This window comes from Gallinula chloropus, assembly GCF_964237585.1.
Source record: "Gallinula chloropus genome assembly, chromosome: 2".
Taxonomy (NCBI): Eukaryota; Metazoa; Chordata; class Aves; order Gruiformes; family Rallidae; genus Gallinula; species Gallinula chloropus.
Genome location: NC_140086.1, coordinates 145,823,995 through 145,845,137, shown reverse-complemented (window position 1 = coordinate 145,845,137; position 21,143 = coordinate 145,823,995). Strand labels below are relative to the sequence as shown.

The following is a 21,143-nucleotide window of genomic DNA, read 5'->3' as shown; positions in this document are numbered from 1 at the left end:
TACAGAATTCCAGTTGTGTTTAGCAAGTATATATGCTTTCCCTCTGAAATATTGTTTGACCCTCAGGTAATGCAAGATGCCAGCTAATAATTAGCTCAGTACAAGATTTGAGGGAAAGAACTGTGCAGCACTGTTGATTTCAGTGAGCTTTAGATCACAGCATCATAACAGCTGTGTTTAGAAAAGAGGTCTGGAGGTCTGCAGTCTGCTCCCTGCCCAAAGCAGGACCATCACCAACACTAGATCAGGTCAGACATAATTTTGCCTGACAAAGTTTGGAAATCTCCCAAAGAAAGATAATCTGTGATCTCTCTGGGTCACCTGTTCCAGTGCTACATCACCACCTGAAATGGGAAAGGTTTTTCTCATGTCCTGTCTGAAACTACAAAGCTACAGCATGTGGTTGTTGCCCCTTGTTATACAAAATAATACTACCATGGAAGAATTTGGTTCCACCACCTCTGAGGCTACCTTTCAGGTAATTTTAAGCTGTCATTAAATCACTCCTCAACCTCCTCTGTCAGACTAAATAAGCCTAGATCCCTCAGCCTGTCCTCATTAGACCCTGATCACTCAATGCCTCTGGTCATGCCAGCTGGGGATACTGGGCACTCCAGTATCAAAACATCCAGAAAGGGATGCAGTATTCTAGGTATGGCCTCACCAGCGCCAAGAGAAAGGAATAAAGGCTCCTTCAGTCTGCTGTCAATACTCCCAACACAGGCTAGTTTCCCATACTGAGATGACTTTGCACTCATGGTTCTTATTCAACATGGCATCCATCAGCCTGTTGCCTATCAAACTGTACAAATGCATGGCATTATTCCACCCCAGGTGCAGGACCTTGTACCTTGCTGGTTTCTGTTGGCTTTGCAGTCCCAGTCCTACAGATTCTCAAGGTCCCCTTGCACTGAAGTTCTGTCATTCATCTTTTCAGTCAGTGCCCTCAATTAAAAGCATCTGCAGCACTTATGCAGATGATTTTTTATGTCATCACTCGGGCACAGATTAAGATGCTACAGAATACAAGCCACAGCATTGATCCAGCTTGTTACCAGTTAGAAAAACATTGATTGCTACCCCTTGAGTCTGGCAGTTTGGCCAATCTCAGCCCATCTAACCAGCCACCCTTCCAGACTATACTTCCTCTTCTTCCTAAACCAGATTATTTAGAAGCTTGGTACTTCCTTAAAGGTTGTGAGCCTAAATCAAGATAGGGACATGTTTGTAGGACAATGGCTAGAAATTACCTTGATAGTATTTCTTCTATAGCATCTATTCTATCAATTATACTAGCTAAATAAAAGACCAGCTTCTGAAACTGTCTAGCTGCTGGTTTTGCAAACACTGATATTCCTTTAAGATGGGCAGTTAACTGTTATCTTTGTGATTGAGAAAAATGGCAAAGTTCTTCCCATGTTTACAACTTTAACTCTTCAAACAGCACTGAAAAGTCCTATGCACCAAATGAAATGATCCAGTGAATCACTTTTTGTATAATCAGAAAGGTCCTCTTCATACCAAATTTTCTGTTAATTTTGCTCAATATGTTTGCTGTGTGATGCTAAACACAGAGGCTGCAGTGATATGGACGTGATGCATATTCAGTTTGTGTGGACTTTGAAACCACAGTGAACTGCCCATGGTTTTAAGTGAAACTGTCTGGTACAGTTCTACATGGGCTGGCAGAGCACTTGTCACATTCCTTGAATTTTTTCCATTTCCTAAATGTAAACAGTCACAGCTACTATGCATATGAATACTGAAAGAGATACTTTTAGATCTTTCATTATTTCATACTCATGTTTTTTGGGCTGTATCACTCTTCTAATGCACATGCTTTCTCTACAGGGTCAAAGAAATTAACTTCTAATGCTTCTACTAGATATATTATGTTTAGTTTCAGTTATTAAAACAGCTCTGCAAGTAACACAAACATGGAAGTGGCAGTGACAAGACTGAAATTTTAGTGTACAGATAAGGCTATGGTTTATAAATAGTACCTACTGATAATTTTGCCACCTCCTACAAGTAAAGAGCAGTTGTCCCCTATTGCAGATGGTCTTCATCACTTCCCTTCAATGACAAGACCAAGAAGAGCAGAGTGATTCTGTGTGGGATTAGGAGAGGTACTTCTTGGGCTCAGCCTTGTACCCAGTCTCCTAGAAAATGTTGAGTTTTGCACAACTGAACTATTTTTCCTATTGTAAGAAATGAGGCCAGGGATGGATCTGGGGAACATCCCCAGAACTGCCTCATCGGTACCAGCAGCACAGAGTGCAATGAACAGTGACATCTTCACAAAATGGGGGGACCTTTGGCCATGCTTTGCACTGATGCCACAGTCAAGTTCTCAATGAGAAGGTATTAACTGATCAGTGCTTATTAAAAAAATAATCAGTGACAAGTTTTCTGTTACAGTAAACCATTTGTGATGATTTATGTCTGTCTTGGGCTATCAAAATAATGATTAGAAAGGTGAAGGAATGGGCAATAGGTCAAGGAACAGGCAGACATTGCTGAGCCCAAAATAACAGAAAAGTCTCACTCTGCAGTACGTGCATGTTGCATCATTGCAGACTTTTCACAAAATGTTTCTACCTAGGACATCCACTGTTGTGCCAGTGCCAAATAGCAAAATTAGAAGAACTACTGAACATTTATAACAAATTCCCACCCAGCCTTACCTGGGTGAGTGGCTCAGGAGGAGGAGGTGGTGGTGGTGGCGGTAGGTCTGAATAAGGGTCTGGAGGTGGAGGGGGCAAGTCATCCCCCAGCTGTCCAGGAATAGTAACATAGAGACTTGATTTAGAATAAATGTCACTATCCAAGCCTGTTGAAGACTGAGTGACTGTACTCTGCTGGTTGCCAGAAGTAGTTTTCGTGACCGTACTGTGCTGGTTGCCAGAAGTAGTTTTCTGGGCTTGTAAAGTTCTCTGTTCAACTTCATTTAAATCTGCTACAAGATCAGCCATTAGAGCATCCAGGTCTTTGTCCTCTAGGGCACTTAGGGATTCTGTAAAGAAAACCACAAGATGTGTCAAGAGTGAATGCAAGGCAAAACACTGTTTCCAGTTCTGTGGAGATTAGATTGCAGAAGGCATGGTTACTGGCCCATACAAGGGTTATGGGAAAGGAAACATTTTAAACAGGTTCAGGAAAACAAACATGTTTTAGGAATAGCCATTAATTGTGTCATGCTGAAGTTCAGAGTACTAGGAATCTATGACTACAAATTAAACAGGACAGGAAGCTTAATTGTCAGGGATAGAGTCTCAGGCCCTTATGATATTACGAAATCTGGCTTTTACCCAGAAAGGTTTCTGGGCTCATGCTTAGTATTATGGATGCAAGAAATTCCATAAGCTCCCTTAGGCTAGTTACCTATGTTAACACATCAAAAAAAAAATCCCTAGCAAGTGTTTTGGGTTTGCGTAGCAAGGTTTTGGTAGTGGGAAGCCCATGCTGGAGCAGGTTTGCTGGCAGGACTTCTGACCCTGTTGGGGACCCACACTGGAGCAGTCTGTTCCTGAATGCATCCGGTGGAAGGGACCCATGCTGGGGCAGTTTGTGATGAACTGTAGCCTGCGGGAAGGACTCATGAGAGAGTTCATGGACGACTGTCTCCTGTGGGAGGGATCCCATGCTGGAGCAGGGGAAATGCATGAGGAGTCATTCCCTGAGGAAGGAGTGGCAGAGACAACATTTGATGAACTGACCAGAACTTCCATTCCCAGTCCCCCAGTGCCACTGGGAGGGAGGAGGGAGATTTTGGAGTAAAATTAAGCCCAGAAAGGAAGTTAAAGAAGAAAGAAGGGGTAGGGGTACTGTTTTAAAATATTTTATTTCTCATTACTCTCTTTAGTTTTGTAATAAATGAGATTAATTTTTCCTATGTTGAGTCTGTTTTCCCCATGATGATAACTGGTGAGTCATCCCTCCCTGTCCTTATCTCAACCCATGAGTGGCTCTGGGGCACCTGGCTGCCAGCCAGGGTCAACCAACCACAGGTTGAGGCCTGGATCAAGAACATCTTCATATATTACTACAATTCTACAACTCTAAAATTAACATTAAACAGAGAGTTCTAAGACACAAGAAATTGTATGGTATCATTTGTAGCACAACAGTAGTTGTGGGATTAACATCTGTGACATGCCTCATGTAATATGCAGGGTTTTGAGAACCCTTTAAGCAAAGAACAAACCAGTCTCTTTCCAGAAGCATCGTATCAACCAGACAGAAATATTGTAGCTTTTTCTTTCTGTGAATACTCTGTCTGACTGTAAGGTATAAACCTATACTATAGATAGGTTTATCCTACTATAGACAGATTTATAGATATAAACCTATACTAGAACTTCACTTGTAATTTCTTCTTTGGTTGTTTGAACTAGCCATGGTATAAGAAATGTTGTGGAATAATATCCTGCAGGACAATTTAGCACAGAAAGGAAGGGTTCTTTAAGAACCAAAAGATTCAGTCATTTAAATTTCTTTGAAGAGTCTAGATAAAATCTTTAAAATAATTTTTAAAAAATCACAAATTGGGAAAGCTTTAAGTGGCATTTTGGAAAGCAATAGAGAGTTATTCAAAAATACTAATATAGTCCAACAAAAAATAGATCATTCATCAACAAAAAATAGATAATTCATCAGACTAAGTGTGAGCATGTCACTATATTGTCTCATTTTACTCTTCTTTACCTGTTACACCAAGAGTATTTTCATAAGCTTTTATTTTCAGTGGGAAGTTGGCTTATGATCCTCTCTATAAACCTGTACCCACTTTGCTGGTAGAGGCACTAGGTAGCCTGATAGCGAACTGATACTGGGACAAAAACACAGGGTAAAACTGACTCAGGCAAATGCAGACAACCAGCCCCCAGCAAAAAGAAAAAAAAAAAACAACAACCCACAAACCACAAACAAAGCCAAAGGGATAAACTAGGATCAATTCCCTCATTCAGTTCATCACACAGCTTCAACAAGTGGCTGTACAGGCAATAGTGACAATGCAAACCAGAATGAGTATAGGCAATGTAAAGTTTAAACAGCTGAAGCCAATACTTCACTAGACAAAAATGCTTATGCAGCTCTGACCTCACACTGAGGAACTTCATCTTCTACTAAGTTAAATCTTTAAATAAAAAAGGTTGCATTTTAGAAAGTAATTTAAGGGACTTTTCATTTCTATTCTCCTTTACACTCAGCCATTCTAAAAAGTCTGACTCCTATGGAAGTCTAAGCAATGTCCCTTTAAAAAAAAAAAAAAAATTCCCCCTTTGAAGTTTCCTAAATTAAGACACAAAACCACACCTTCCCCCCCAGAAAACCAGATTTGTTTGTTTGGATGTGTGGGTTTTGAAGCTTTTTTTCCTCACTTGCTGCTGTGAGGTATTTTAAATAAGTACAAAACACATGAAAAAGCCCATTCAGCTACTTACCGTTTAAGTCTTTAAAACCAACTGCAAAGCTAAATTCATCATTGGACACTTTGGGGGATGGAGGTTGTACAGTATCCACTCCCAAACTCTGTTAAGATAAAAAACAAAATGGGCATCTGATGACATAATTGTTCTTACAGACATTAACATTTGTAAATCAGTTACCTGACTCTGTCTAATGAAATCAATTCTTTTTCAAAGAACAGAATGACACACACACACTAGCTTCTGGGATTGTATCTAGACTTGTAAACTAAATAGGGCCAGGACAAGGGTTCAAGCACTGCCTAACAATCATGCCAAGTGTTTGGTGGTTTATACACTTCTCAAACTGTGTCAACCCATGCCAACTGCAACTCCTGTCAGGCAGACCCAGGCTTGGCGTGGAGAACAGCAGAAGCTTAAGGTTGTTTCTGCTGGATAGAGCCAGGGTGATTTTTAGGTTTTGGTGGGGTTTTTTGAAGGAGGGTGGGGAGAGGTGGGGTATTGAAAAAGTTTAGCTTTGTAGACATTTGAGCCACGCAGTGCCGTATGCTCCAGACTGCTTTATTTACTAACACAAATGTAACATAACTTTTTTTCTCATGCTGTTTGCAAAAATGGCCAAACACAACAAAAAACAAAGCATGCCACTGTTTGCAATGTAAACTGCAAATCTACATAGTTAAATAGAGAATCCCTCACCTTCTAGTTTGTGACTTCTTGTTTAGGAAGCTGGCAGAGAACCAGTCTTTCACAAGTTAGGAAAAGCACATACAGTGGAGACAGAAAAAGATAAAATCTCCCTTTCATGGTGAGGAAGGTGGTAGCTGTAATAAGTAAACACTGTAGACAAGACTGGAAGGAATGTCAAGGGTCTGTCTAGACCATGTATCTGTCCTAAGACAGGGCAGTTATGCCTGGATCATACCTGAAAAATGTATCCATAAACTGATTTTAAAAGCTTTGTAGTACATGAATTTCATCATCACCTCTGGCAATCTAGTTCTACTACATTCTTATTCCTTCAAACAAACTTCTTTTGTGATACTGATCCTTAATTTCCTTTCCTGCAGCTGACAACCATTGCCTGCTGTCCTACTCTCTATGCACGAGCAACCAAGTACTCCTTTCTGCTCTGATGCTGTCTCTAATTTATTTTAAGATTGCTATCAGTTTCCTTTTCTCTAGACTAAACACTTGTGCAACCTTTTCTTATAGGTCACATTTCTTTTCCTTTTCATCATTCCCATTGCTTTCCTCTGGATTTTCTTCAGTTGAGCATCCTTCTCAAAGTGCAGTACTAGCACTGGACAGTTTCCCTGCTGAGGTCTTACCAACGCAGCACAGAATAGAAGGCTTACTTCGTACGTCTCACAACTTATCTACTCCCGTTCATACAGCCCTGTGAAATGTTTGTCTAGTGGTAGTCATGCTCATACTCAATTTGTACCAGAAGTATTTACTTTTTTTAAGAGTTGCCTGAAACTGACAGACATTTTCCATGAAAATTAATACATTTTACTTAGCATTCCTTTTCATCTATTTTGCACCCAGGACATGTTGGTTGCTTCTGAGGCTATACAAAGCTGGAAACTAAACCAATGGTAACTTCAAATATTGTTTCTGTGTTAATACTCATAAAATAGCTACTGTATAAATAGAGGACAAGGGAGAAATGAAGCACATGAGATAGTTTTACAGTGTCAGAGGGAAGAAAAAACAAAACAAACAAAAGAGAAACAGGGAGGGCACAAAATGTATCGATGACTGTATTGAGGAAATACTTTCATTACTAATCAAACAAGAAGTAGTAACATCTCATAATGGCCATAAAAGTGTAGAAAAACAATGAAATTACACAAAAAGGGAAATTAAAGACAAAAAATTGGAATGCAAAAGTCTAAAATTAGAGTACACAGAAATATCAGAAATGCCCAATACTGAACTTGCATTTATTTTTCAGCCTTTTTATGCAATGTGAAGGTACCTCTGTGTGTGTCTATCAGTTACACTTGCTTTAGGAAATCAAACAGATTGGTGAAAAAGGGTGAAAAACTATTTGCAGTCTCATACTGGAAATGAAGATTCTAAAGGAATTAACAGATCTAACACTGTGAACAGAAATCTTCAGGCTTTCAAACAGGGCTGTCTCCTTCTCCCATACAATGGTGAGGTAAGAGGTGATGCCAGCACTTTAGAGAGAAGAAGTCACTCTCCATCTTAGGAACATGTACCATTCCACCCTAATGAGTGGAAAGAGAAGGAGCTCACTCTCTTACTTTCTCCCCATCAGTTGTGCTCCTAACAGTGCTGTGTCCAATCTGAGGAGGTAAAATTTGTCACAAGCAGTCTTTTGTTAATTTTCAAGGCATAATAAATCAAATTATCCTAAAACATCCCCCCTCTCTCTAGATATTTTTTTTTAAAAAGTGCAGTTATAAAAGCCCTTAAAAAGCAGGAAGGATACCCTGGGGCAAAGTATTGTAATTTGACAGCTACGAACATAATTTGAAATCTTGGCTTTCACACAGTTTAAGCATAATTCCTATTCTGGGGCCCAGAATTCCTGGTATTTAATTTGGCAATCACTGTGATTCACCAAGAAGAAGGACCCGTCAGTGCAAAGGCTGTAAACAATCAAACTCACACAGGATCCAAGATGGCAACTTAAATGTTTTCAAGCATACTTAAATTAAAATACAACAAATTTATTCACTTTGTGGAGGGTTTTTTTAGAAATAAAACTCTCCTTTCATTGGGTTTTGCAGGAAGTATTCTAAGGCTACAGATTTAGAAACAGGCTCACATTGTTTCCTCTCAGGAGTGCATTATGTTGGCAATAATGTCCATAAAATCGTGAATGCAACTTAGTATTTCGCACATGCAGTGATGCTCTTATGTAGATATTCAAAATGTTGCTTTCATTTCTACTCAAGCTACATCCCTTTTACCCACGTACGCAAAGCATTCATACCTGAGGATTCTGACTCAAACTCTTCCTGTTTTGACAGAGTCTTTCAATTTCTTGGGACAGAGTCCAGACAAATTTAAATTGCCTATTTGGTTTTTTGGAAAAAGCATCTTTCATAAGCAGTTCAGGCTCTTTAACAATCTAGCCTGCACTGTTATTATCTTGTCCTTCAGGCTTCTTGTTTTAAATGTCAAGCAAAGAAATTTAGTTGAAGGTTTTTCAAAATAATATACCTGTATCTATTCAGGGCAGGGGCATTTGACAAACGTAGAAAAGTGGCCTCTCTTCTCTAACATATAATAGCTACTTTTCTAATCTTGATGGAAAAAAAGAAAAATTATTTACCTGGGTCAGCATGTCCATCTCCCCAAGTAAATTGCTGAACATTTCATCTATATCATCACAAGACTGCTCCATCTGAAAGAAAAAAATCCACAGGCAAAGAATCATTGCAAGATCATTTCAAAGCCAGCAATGACCAAAATCAGGGCATAGACAACATTGTTTAATATTGTGTTCCAAATTAACTTTAAAACAACTGCTCACAACTTGCAAACCCCTGTATCCCTATTTTTGGAATAACTACTAACAGATCATGGTGAAGCAGGTAGTTCCTCTGCAGCCCATGGAGGAACCTTCTGCAGCAGATATCCACACTGTGAGTCAATGGAGGACCCTATGCCAGAGCAGGTGGACATGTTCTGAAGGCCCATGGTGTGCCCACACTGGAGTAGCTCCTGGCAGGACCACTGAACCACTAAAGTAATTATTTGTTCTCTTTAATATGTTATTTAATGCTGGAGCAATCTGGCCTGCTCTGCCTCCTTTGGAACTGGTCTTTCTGGCATCTACACAGGCAAGACTGTCTTAACTTCCACTTGTCCTCTTACCATCAGTATTATTCCCAATACTGCAACTCGTTAGAAGAAAGTATGTACAGCTTTTTTACATGTGGGGTTTTTTGGGGTTTTTTGGTAGCTGGTGTAACTAAAGAAGGCTCAAGAAAGCTGGAACTGGAATTTGAACAGCCTCAGGTTCCTGAAATAAAAAATTTAGGAACTGATTTGAGAAATGCTGAAGATGTTTTAATAGGATGTGGTTGGCATGGCTGAGGGTCACCCTAGCTATACCTATGAAAATGGGAAGTGACGTCATCACCTGTTGATGCGAATGGAGAGCTAAAGTAATTTCTGTTTCATTTCCAGCTAACAAACCCACACCGGATGGCTCACTGTGTATCGCAGAGCTTTCTATATAGCTTTTCTCTAGATTCAGCAGTATACCAGTTGGGTAAATGATTACTGAATTTTAATTAATTTATTTGAATAAACAGCTGTATAGCTTCCCATACACCTGGCACTTGGAGAATGAATTTTCATAAAAAGGATAGATAAAATGGCACTTATTTGATCAAGCAGAGTGAAGTCAGGTTTCTTATATGACAAAAGATAGAGCTACAGTTCATACTGACAAGTACCTCATCAGCCTTGAATTAATACTGAGTAATTTAATGTTTTCTTGTTTTCTGATAATTCTTCATAGTTATTCCTTTGAAAAACCAAAATCCTGCTTTGCTATATATTTTCCAGAATAGAAACATAAAAACGACAAAAAAGTTACTTTGGGGTTACAACTAGAAGATCTTAACAGGAGTAGTAAGAACTGTCTAAAAAGGAAAACAAACCAAACCACCTAAGAACTCTCTTTAATAGTTAACAAAAAAAAAAAAAAAAAAAAAAGAAAAGAAAAACAAGGCAAGAGAACTGAATACTGGGTTAACACTCCTTTCACCAAATTTTTACAGGTTCTATTACATTTAGAAATTCTTTCTTTGCAATTATAGGATTTTCTGAATCTTCAGACACATTTGATTCATAAGGAGAATAATGTAAGCCTATGAAAAAGCACCATGCAAAAATTCTGTAAGAATTTCCACTATAAACTGGAGCTGAGTTAGTCACATTTATCAATCCAAATAAATGACATTTAATATTAGTGGGTTTTTGACCTTAAGCACACAGAGTAAGGGAGAAGTGTATTTTGAGAAGGAAATATGTCAGTGTCCCTTTCAAGTGTCACTTCTAATGACTCAATATCTAACACGATCACCAGACTGATAAAGCCATATTGGCACCAAGCCATTGCCCTTCCTGATATTTTTTTTTCTCTTGAATTTTTATTGATTTCATTTAGGAAGACAAAATTAACATCAGAATCACCAAATATCCTGAAAATATTTTAATGTTAAAACACAATGATCTCTTACACTGATACGTAAACTCCAGATTCATCAGGGATAACTGCAGGAAAGTGTTGATCCACTCTCCTCCTTGACTCTTCTCCACAATCATTTCCCTTTCTTTTATTTTATTGCCACAGTAGGGTCAAACAGACAAAACAGTATGCATATTTGGGAACATCTTCCATTCAAAGAAAATGTTGCTGCATTTTGGACCAGCAAATTATTTTGATTTCTATCAACACGTCTGAACTTATTCAAGCCTGAAACTCAAAACTGAAGTCTGCAGGTGTTTGAACTATTATTAGCACAAAAAGACAAAATATTTACCAGTGTCCCTAGAAGAATATTGAGTTTCATACTCAGTCCTTATCTATGTCCACAAAACAGTAATTTTTCTGTCAGGTTATTCTATATATAGTACTAATAATTGTGACTCTTAAAATCACTGCAATAAACTGAGGAGGGAAAAAAGACTATTTTTACAATAAGTTTCCCATGTCAAATCGTAAGATTTGAAGCAAATAAAAACTCAGAATAGAATAAAAAGAGGAAATTGGTATCGTCAAGAATAAACACGCTAAGGAGGGGCCTCTGGTAGGGCGGACATGTGAAACCTAACCTATTTTTAAAGTAAATGATTTTCAAATTTATGTCTTCTATATCACTTTACTAAGAACCACAAAGAATACAGGCAAAGGTATTCCTTGTCTTATTTTCCCCAGATTTCATATTTTCAAATCTTCATTGAGCTTTCATAAAAACATTTTTTAAATTTTTTTTAATAACCCACATTTCTTATACTGATCTATCTAAGGGGTTGGGAAATTTTCTCTTCAGCTTGCTATTCTAATCATGAAGTCTCACTATTTAGTTTACGCATATTAAAACTCTCACAGGTTTATATAACACATAAACACTGAATCATTGCATTTTGACTCATCAGTACATTTTTTTACCCCACTATTTACTGGAACTCCCCCAGACCTGCTGGACCTATTATATTTTACCTTCCCAACTGCAGATTTATCAGCCTCTTTGCTGATAAAAATAATTCAGAGACACATGAATAACAGAACTCCAGTGTTTTATTGTACTCGTACTTCAGCTCACCAAATGAAAAAATATGGCTTCCTACTTCTCCCTACCTGTTAGTGTTTGTCTTTCTTAGTGTCTGTCTTTTGTATTGTCTGTCCTTTGTCTGTCACAGCTTCAGTGCCATTTCCAAAGACCTACTTGCATCAGGTGCTCCCGTGAGGGGGGCCCTCAACCATTTCCTTCTCACAAGAACCAGCCCTGCTGCCCTAGATGACAATACAAAATGTCTGTTGCACTCTATTTCTAAACTTGGTGACAGATAGACACAAAAATTCCTCCCTCTCCTAAACATCTACTCCATATATAGCCTTATTTTGAAACTGCAATGTAAATGTCTAGATTTTTTGAGCTATAGGCTAAGAAGTTGGAATTAAGCTCTCTCACCTCTAACACCACAGAATTTTAGCACATTTTCTAGCTTGCATGGAAAGCAAGCCAGCATGCAGCGATGTATGCACAACACTCCTTGGTGCAACTTGCTGTGCTTGCCAGAGAAAGGTATTTTGCTGATGGTGAACCACACAGTTTTTCCATGGGGTGGTCCAGTATTCAAGGACACCAAAGAAAAACAGTAAGAGATTCCTTGCTCAGATGCAAGAATTGAGAAGAAATCCTTGCAAAATCATATGTGGATTAAGTAGAACCTCACCTGTGTTAGTTAGTGTCATGCAGTGACTGGTGGAACAGGAACTGCCTTTTCTGGTCTATAATATGAACTCAGTAATTTAAATCATGGTGGCTGCATACCTTTTGATTTGTTAAGTAGCAAAATATTGGCACAAAATTCACCTTGCTTAAAAGAGAACCTATTGAAAATTATCATGAAAGTTAGCATGCGAACTTCTGGCTTAACATGTAAATATTTAAATGATTTCCTGAGTGTAATAAGTACATCTGCAATGTTTCAGAGACTCACCAGTTGGCCAACGATTAAATCACTCAAATCACATTCACCCATACTGTCAATAGACTATGGGAAGTAGATGATCCCATATCAAAGGCAGCAAAAAAAAAAAAAAAGGAATAAAGAAAAAAAGACAGGAAAATTAGGGGTAGTGAAGGTGACAGAAGCCCCACCATAAATAGCAAATCTCTAGAGAGTAACTGATTGTGACAAGAAACAGATGTTAAAGTAGTGTTGTTATAAACATCATATTAAATAATTGATTATTTTGATTTTAGTTTCGGATATGATTTTGATTCTGAGGGAAACATAATAGTTATGAGATATACAGTATGTTAAGGCTTTTAGGGACAAGACGGTGTGTGCCTTTATCACTATGGAAAATCACTATGGACTCTGAATTAAAACAACAGGTACTGGTTATGGACCTTGAGTTAAAACAATAGGTACATGAAGAAACTGGCTATGGCTATGAAAGATCAGCCGAAGATGAAATGAGCTTGTGCAAGAAGGGGGTTCACGAAGAGGCCACGGTGAGGTAGACTCGACGACCAACACAGGACCCCGGCCCAACGTAACTACGCATGCGCAGAGGATGTTTACATATGATAATGGTTCCCAGGAAGTAACATGGATATGATAATCACTACCCTCCCCTCTTTGTATTTAAAACAATCAGCATAGTTAACCAATCATTTTTATAGAACAAGAATATGGAGAAAGTGAAGCAATCCAAAGCCAATCATTGCAAAGGTCAAGCTAAGAAGTGGGCATTTTTGTGCAATGATTTTTTGCTAAAAATTGTATAAATATGTTGTGCTTTGTACTTGTGGGGGAACACGTCTTTGGTGGAGCTATCCCCCGTGTTCCCCAGCGCTGCACTCTTATCTTAACTACAGACATACAAGTTACCAAGCGATATGATTTTCGGTTCTAGGTTCTGCCCATTCCCTGCCTTGATGGAAGAGTAGAACAGTAAGAGAGTGATTTAAGTGGCACAAATTTGTCCTGTTTCCACATTCCTTCCCATAATCTGTACTTTGCTGATGGAGTAATGTTTTCCTTCCTGTTTTTTCCAGTTACCCAACATTGTTGCGAGGACTTAGATGACAATAAGAAACTGCCTTGTACTTGAGAAGAAATTGCCAGCTAATGAGATTATTGCAATGACTAATAATTTTTGGATCCAGCAGTGTGCTCAGCCTAACTCCACCCTGCAATGGAGCAGATGGGGTTTAAGCATCTAATTCCCATTCACTACTTTTGAACTATTCACAGAATTCCCTTATCCTCGTGTGACTGAGCTATGGGAAGTAAGTCTTGTGGCTCTCTACTAAATGAAGATTTTGATATTTAACTTCAAAATTCATAAGGTAGGCTGATCCCACATTAATAGACTAATGAGCTGAAAATGGTAGACAAGAAAGCCCACAAATGGGAGAGGAAGGCATAAAGGGATCCACAATGGGGGAAAACACCCTACAGAATCAAGAAAGTGGAAGGATAGTCACCACAGGCTTCATATCATAACGATATGAATGTCTGTGGCTGCTTTTTGCCACAGCCCAGCAAGCCCTGAACCACACAATGTATGAAATACTTATGGGAAGAAAACAGAGTAAGGTAAGAACCTTGTGATATTTCCAGTGTAATTCTTCCATTTCTGTAAGGTTTTCCATGATAATGAAACATCACCACCTCCCTCTCTTTTTCCTTACCAAGTGGACAGGGGATGGAACAACTGATCGGGTCAGAGATCACAACTCCATCATGACACAGGGGAGACAAAGGAGGTCAATCTAGTGACAGATCTGAAAGACTTTGCTGAATTTCACTGAAGAACATGGTCCACATGGCACAAAACTGCAGTTAGGTTTATACTGAATCCCTTCCTAGCACTGGCACCCAAAAACACTGGCTCATTTGTATTTGCTCTCTCAAACATCAGGTCTGCCAGCTCCCCCTCAGTCATGAATATGTAGTTACCAAAGTAGAAAATGAAGCTGTAACTACAACTACTTGAGAATGTTATCTGTGTTCAGATTTTTAGCATCTATTCTTACTCTCTCAGGGTTATCTCAGCAACTTAGATCCCCCAAGACACATGTACAGTGGATTTTCCAAAAACAAGATTTCACCAGAAAGCAGAGAGATCTGTAATGTAAACCTGACTTATTTAAATGATTTTAAAAAATTTGCAAAAACAGACAAAAAGCACATCAACTTTCAAAAACACTTTCAGGGCTCATACATTATTCTTATTTCTGTATTTCAATGGAATTCCCATAGCAAGTAGGACAATGGGGGCTTCTATTACTGTTAGAAAGTACTAGAAAAACCTTCAAAAGTACATAAAAATCTTGCTCTGAAGCAGAAGAACAGTAATCACGTGTCTGCAGTCTGGGCTACCTGAAGATATAGTGAGAATATGAAAACAGGTAAAATAAGGCCACTGAAGAGCATGTTTTCATTTGCCTAGTATATGGACCTGATGCCAGCAAGTAAGTGACAATTCTGTAGGGCTTCCCTGCTCTCTTTGTGAGCTGCCTTCCAGACAGGCACATTATTTTGCCTAAAACTGGGAATTCAGAAGGCCATTTGCAAATTTTACAGGGCAAGTATCCAGTGAATGCCTCTAGAATGTCAGCTGCTGGCTGTTCTCTCCATGCTTGATGGACTAGCGACACGGCTAGAAGCAGAGTTGCTCCCCATACATCCCCCCTCTCCTCAACAGGTGTAGGTAGAACGACAAAATGTTTAACAAAATTTTTATTTTATCAGTTGGATTGTTTGAGAACAACTAAGAACTTTCTGTTCTTAGTGGTATCGCCTGTGTTGGGTCTGCCCATCACTGATAGCAGATACACAGGGAGTTTCATCCTTTAATATTAGGGTTACATATCACACTTCATGTCCACTGCTTGAGATTACAAGGAAATGCAGAATGAAAGTAAAAATTAAAGTGCAATTAGCTAGCCACAGACCTAAAGGGTCAATTTAGTGAAGAATGGCTTTGAAATTAGTAAGACTTAAAATTTTTAAACATTCATTACCAAACTAGTTTGTGAATTCCCACATTAAAATATCAAGTCGGATCAAATTAATTTCTGTTTCCTTTTCATTCACAGTCCAGAAGCAATGCTATAAATATCAAGAGGTGGTAAAGAACACATGTTCATGTATAATCACATATATGGTCAAAAGTCTCCTACAGAACCTTAAGAACATGGCACCCTAGCTTTTTTCTTTCACAATACAATACACTACCTTCTACGCTGGCAGCTATACAGTTAATATTTAGGGTAGCCATGAATCAACAGTCTGGTTGATAAGGAAAGCTGCCTAAAACGCTCGTATGAATCACTCCTAATCATGAAAAGACATACGGTGGAGTTTCTATGACATCTGCATCTGACCTGGTCGTATAGGCTCTTTTGAGTCAAAAAAAGGCAATTTTCTAGAGCATGAGTCATAGTAGCTGTCTAAAACTGGGTAGCTGAACCAAGTTTTAGCACTATCTCTCTTGCTCCATTGACTGTAAAGGTGACTCAGAACCTCAGATGATTAACTAATGCTAATGGCTTAAATTGGATGACAATCCTTCCTTTAAGTCCAAGAAGTGCTTTGGAAGGTCTGCAAGGATGCAAGTTCCCATCGTCACTAGAGACCTCCCAGCAGATACACGCTAAAGCTTCTTCTGTGTTGCTTAAAGCAAATTAGCGGTCTTATTTTCACTTCCATCACAGATCAGCACCTAATCCCATGAAGTCATCATTACAACAGGTCAGATGGGCCTAAAACAAAGCAAGGCAAAACATACTGAAAAAAACACATAGTTAACAGAGAGAACAGGAGAGGATACAGGCCTTGATATCTGAATGATATGCAGGAAAAGCACGTTCAGCTACGTTTCTATAAAGTCACATCTGAAACATAATCACTCTTCCAAGAACATCCACATTCCCAGAGGACAGATGCTTGTGGATCTGCAGAGAGGCAGATGATCTCTTGAACAAGGCAACCCCTCCTCTCATCTCCAGCAATACTCGACTGATATTTTCCTCCGACATTTTGTAGGGCCAAAGGGATGCTGAACCCCCCATCCATCCAGAGGATACCCAAGTCCTACATCTCCCTTTGCCACATACTGCAGAGCACGAGAAGGAAGGCTTTCTGCCTCTTTTCCCTCTCATTGCTGTAAGACATCACTTTCTTTCCTGCTAACAGAAAATGTGAAACATGGCAAAAATAGTAATGGGTTGGGTAAATTATTTACTACCTAGGCAATCTCAGGCAGTATTGTTACACTGTTACAACTTTGAGCTCTAACTCTGTTCGAAGTGATGCTCTGTTACTCTCCCAAGTGCAGTAGTTGCTAAAGCTTTATAAAATGTAAAAAGATCAAGTTTACAGCCTGATTGAGAGGTGCACCAGTTATAGTGTGCAATCTAGTAGACACTGCTTGAGAACAGCAAGAACCAGACTTTAGAGCAGTAAAAAAAAAATAATAATCAATCCAAGGTGGAATAAATATATTTGACAACAAAATAAACTGGCAGTTCAAAGGCATCATACCTTGCTTGAAGATAACTAACATCAAATAATCACAAATCCCAGCACAAACAATTAAAACACAATTTAGTCAATAATTACTTTGAGCCTTCAGCATATTCGCTTCTCAACAACAGGAGAGTCTGTAGTAACTCACAGGACGTATTTCAAGACGACAGACAAGATACAAAGAATGATTAAAAGCACCCTTTCAGAGACAGTACATTTTTCCCATTATGCGTGCTCCCAGATGGATCAGAATTCTCTCAGCACACAAAGTAAGGATCACTCAGCTGTCTGTAACGCTGCCAGTTAAACCTCCCAAAGACATCTGAAATCCGTATTTCAAACCAAATTATCTCCATTTTAAGCAAGGCTTGCAGAAAGCATGAAGTACAACTAAAAGTAATAGCCTCCTTAGAAAGCCCAGAAGGGAAAACTGAACAGGTTCAGCAAAAAGTTAAACACTGTGTTTTAAATGTAAAGTTTTAACCTAAATCTATATTCTTTACACAATTTCTAGGGAAAAAAATCATAAAGGTCGTGAAAACAAATAAACAGAAGTCTACACAGGTGAAGCAGGTCATCAAGTATAGCCCTCTGAAGCACTAGGGTTTACTTGTTCATCTCTAATGAAACACGTGTACTAAATCATATGTGAAATGAATATTTTTTAGCTGCAAGTCAGGAACAGATGACAAAGCATCCCTGTCGTGTATTTCACAAAGACAACCAGAACAAACAAGGAAAAATGACTACCAAAGTCTTGCAAAAGTAGGTTTTAAGGAGTAGAATCAAACTGGAGCTACACTAATCACAGAACCAGAGTAATTTGGGACAAGAAGGGACCACAAAAAATTGAGTTGCCTGTCCCAGTTGATGGGTCCCTGCATCTTTTGTTTGTAGGCTGTACTCCTGCACCCAAATTTTTAATGACAGTTAAGACAGGCTGGATGATATATGAGCCTAAATAACTCAACCAGATATGTCTTCCCAGTGCAGTAACGAATGGATTTTGTAACTTCTCTTTCGGTGCAAAAGGGATTGAAAAACCACCTCAAGTTTGTAGAGACTGTATTTATGTTACTTCTCCATGGTATTTAGATGAGGGTATCATGCAGAATGGGCCTTCTCAAAGTCAGGAGACACATTTATTTCTTCCATAAACCATGTGGCCATACACACCACCAGCAAAGATGTAAATTGTGCTCCTCAACAGTCCACACTGGGTGTCTTGCCACAAGCATAGTTTTAGACTGATATATTGGCATATTCACACTGTGGGGTTTTTTGCTGCTTGTGCCAGGCAACTTGGACTGAAGCTTCTCCCGCCTGCCCTCACTTTGCTAATGCAGCCACCTAAAACAGGCACCGTGCATCCCCTGGAATCCCAAATGCTTCATGAGGCTGAGGGTAAACTTCTGCGGTTCTGCCTTGCAAATGATCTGTCTCCTACTTGCTCCCTGAGAGTCTGGACCCAGGGAAGGACCGATTCAGGGCAGCCCTACCAAAGAGGGCAACCCACACCGGTACCCAGCACTGCAGCACTAAATCCCATTATCTCATTTCAGTCCACCGAGGCTACGGGACGGCTCCCTGTCCCGAGTAGGAGGCCCTCGTGTGAGGAGCCTCCCGCCTCAGGTGTGCTGGAGGACGCGGCGGGGCTGGCAGGCTCCCCTCAGCGGGCACCCACGCTGCCCACCCAGGGCTGCCGCCCTCCAGGGGCACCAGGAGCAATGGGCAGAGCAGGGTTTGCCGCAGCCCCCCACCCTGAGCACCGGTGAGTGCCGGCATGCCTTTTCAGCACAACGAGTAGGGCACTCCGCGCTTTCCGCCCCGCCACAATCGGACGCTTCCCGCGACGGCAGCACCTCAGCCCTCCCTCCCGCTCGGGGTCCCGGTGTGGTGCTGGACACCCTTGGGGGTCCAGACTGCTCTCTCCTTGCCCGGCTTACCTTGGCGGGCGGGCGGCGACGACCGCCGGCTTCCTGAGGCGCTGCGAGCAGGAAGCGCGGGGCTGCGGGGCACTTCTCGACAGCCCGGCGCGGCGGGAGCTCGCTCGCCCTCCGCCTGCGGGGAAGTGAGGGCGCCCCGCGGGCTGCCGAGCGCCCACCTCCGCGCGAACCGCTCCGGTGCTCGCAGCGCCACCCTCTGCCTTAGGTCCAGGGTCAGCCGCCCCGCAGAGCGCGGGCAGACGACCTGCTCCTCCGAGCCGTGGGGGTGCGGGGGCAGGAGGAGCCGGGCCCGCTCCCCGCGACGCTTCCCCAACACGGGCACGCGCGCCGCTCAAGGTTCACCCGACAGCTGTGGGGATCCGGGGCGGCCACGTCCCCTCTGCGCTGGGGAGAGGCCTCCTCCTCCTCCTCTCCGGAGCCTTTGAGGCAAACAAAATGAAGCCAAAGAATCAGCCCACGAAGGCTTGAGAGGCTGGAGACCCAGGTGTAGAGGCTGCTAGGGCATGCAGGCAGTAGACCCACGGGGGAATCCCCTGGCAATTGTGGGCCAGGTGGCTTTTGGCTGGGTAGCGCTGTCAGACCTTCTCTGGTTTTCAGACTGAAATTTGTTTTCTTTCCCCGCTTTGTTCAGTGACTCTGCATCTCTTTTAAGTAATCCTGCTGCAAGGCAGAAAACTGCTTATATGGCATTTTTATGTCATTTTGCATCATTGCAAAGTGCTGCATTGACATGTCCTTAGATTTTATTCACTGAGTAGAAATAGTTTTCTAACATGTTAAATACCATAAAAAGACTGGAAAAAAAAATCAGGTGTTTTCATCTGAAGTTAAAAAGGCAAACATCAGTTAGAAAATTCAGTGCAGCCTTGGTGGGATTATTATCCAGTTAAAAAGATGAAATTCTAAGTGCTGCAGGTGGCACACAAATAGACCCCTCTCACCCTATTTTTCTTTGTCCATAACTTTGCCAAACCAAAGCTTTTGGCTAAATTTTTCTTAGGTATCTAAGGCACTGACAGAGTAGTGAATGAAGGTCCTGTTACTTTAGTTAAGAAAAGTCATCAGGTAATCTTGTGTTTACAGGCAGTTTATATTAAACCATCATGTTTTGCTCCAAAGCAACCAAGAAGTCCCTTTTTCCATTCCTCCAACACTGCTGGAGATAAAAGACCAGAAAGATGGTAGTGTTACTTCACTTCTATATGTGACCTATCAGTAATATGCCCACACCCTGATTACCCTAGTGGTTTCCCACCCTCTGTGTTGTTGAAATACATTAGATATTTGTACGATAATGTAGAAAGCATTTATTCTGTTTCTACAAATAAGCCTTTGTTTTCTCTGCAACTAGATCCATCCCTGTCCTCTCTGAGTATCTTGAAATAAGGCTGAGAAAGTGGAATGCCAGTATTTTCCAGCTCTCTTTGTATCTGGCTGTAACAGGCATCATTCTTTCTAAGAGAGATGAGAGATGGCACATCTCTAGAAAGCAAGGAGAAAGTCATAGAAATCCCAGAAAAACTTGCATGCTGAGAAGCTTTTGGGCTGCATTCAGAAGCATGAACACTGTGCTCCAGTGGGATGGGTGGAGGTCAGCATGTATTCATAAGGAAGAAATGCAGTGAGGGAAATGCTGCAGCAGATATGGACTTGAGTAACAGTATGTGTCCTAACATTAGAGAGAAGCAAATTTTGTGGCAAGAGCAGGTGGAAATACTTAATGCTTCCAAATTGGTTTTATTCTCAGCCAAAATACATGCAGCAGAATCATTCTCTTTAATCCCATTTAGCCTCCATTCTACTCTTCTCCAAAAGCTTTTTGTTTTCTATTGGGAAGAAGAGACATGCACCCCACCCACATTACAGTTGTGTATTTCACAGTGGTTGCATGACTCAAGATCTAATGCATGCAATGACAAATTGTTCTTAACTTTTCTTATCATGAGAGAGTAGATCATTGGGTAGATATGCTGTCATGCACCCTCAGCTCAGGGAG

The 21,143-nt window shown here is 40.5% G+C and overlaps 1 protein-coding gene across 1 annotated transcript in view; it reads right to left on the bottom strand.

Moving 5' to 3' along the window:
* The window catches only part of APBB1IP (amyloid beta precursor protein binding family B member 1 interacting protein), a gene marked incomplete at both ends in the record, with an annotated part of 49,907 nt that extends 41,090 nt beyond the window's left edge, over positions 1–8,817 (bottom strand). The window contains 3 exons of the mRNA XM_084260688.1: positions 2,688–3,016; positions 5,448–5,535; positions 8,746–8,817. Of these exons, the coding sequence (XP_084116814.1) occupies positions 2,688–3,016; positions 5,448–5,535; positions 8,746–8,817 (489 nt within the window). The remainder of the gene's footprint in view (positions 1–2,687; positions 3,017–5,447; positions 5,536–8,745) is intronic.
* Between the last annotated feature and the right edge of the window lie 12,326 nt (positions 8,818–21,143).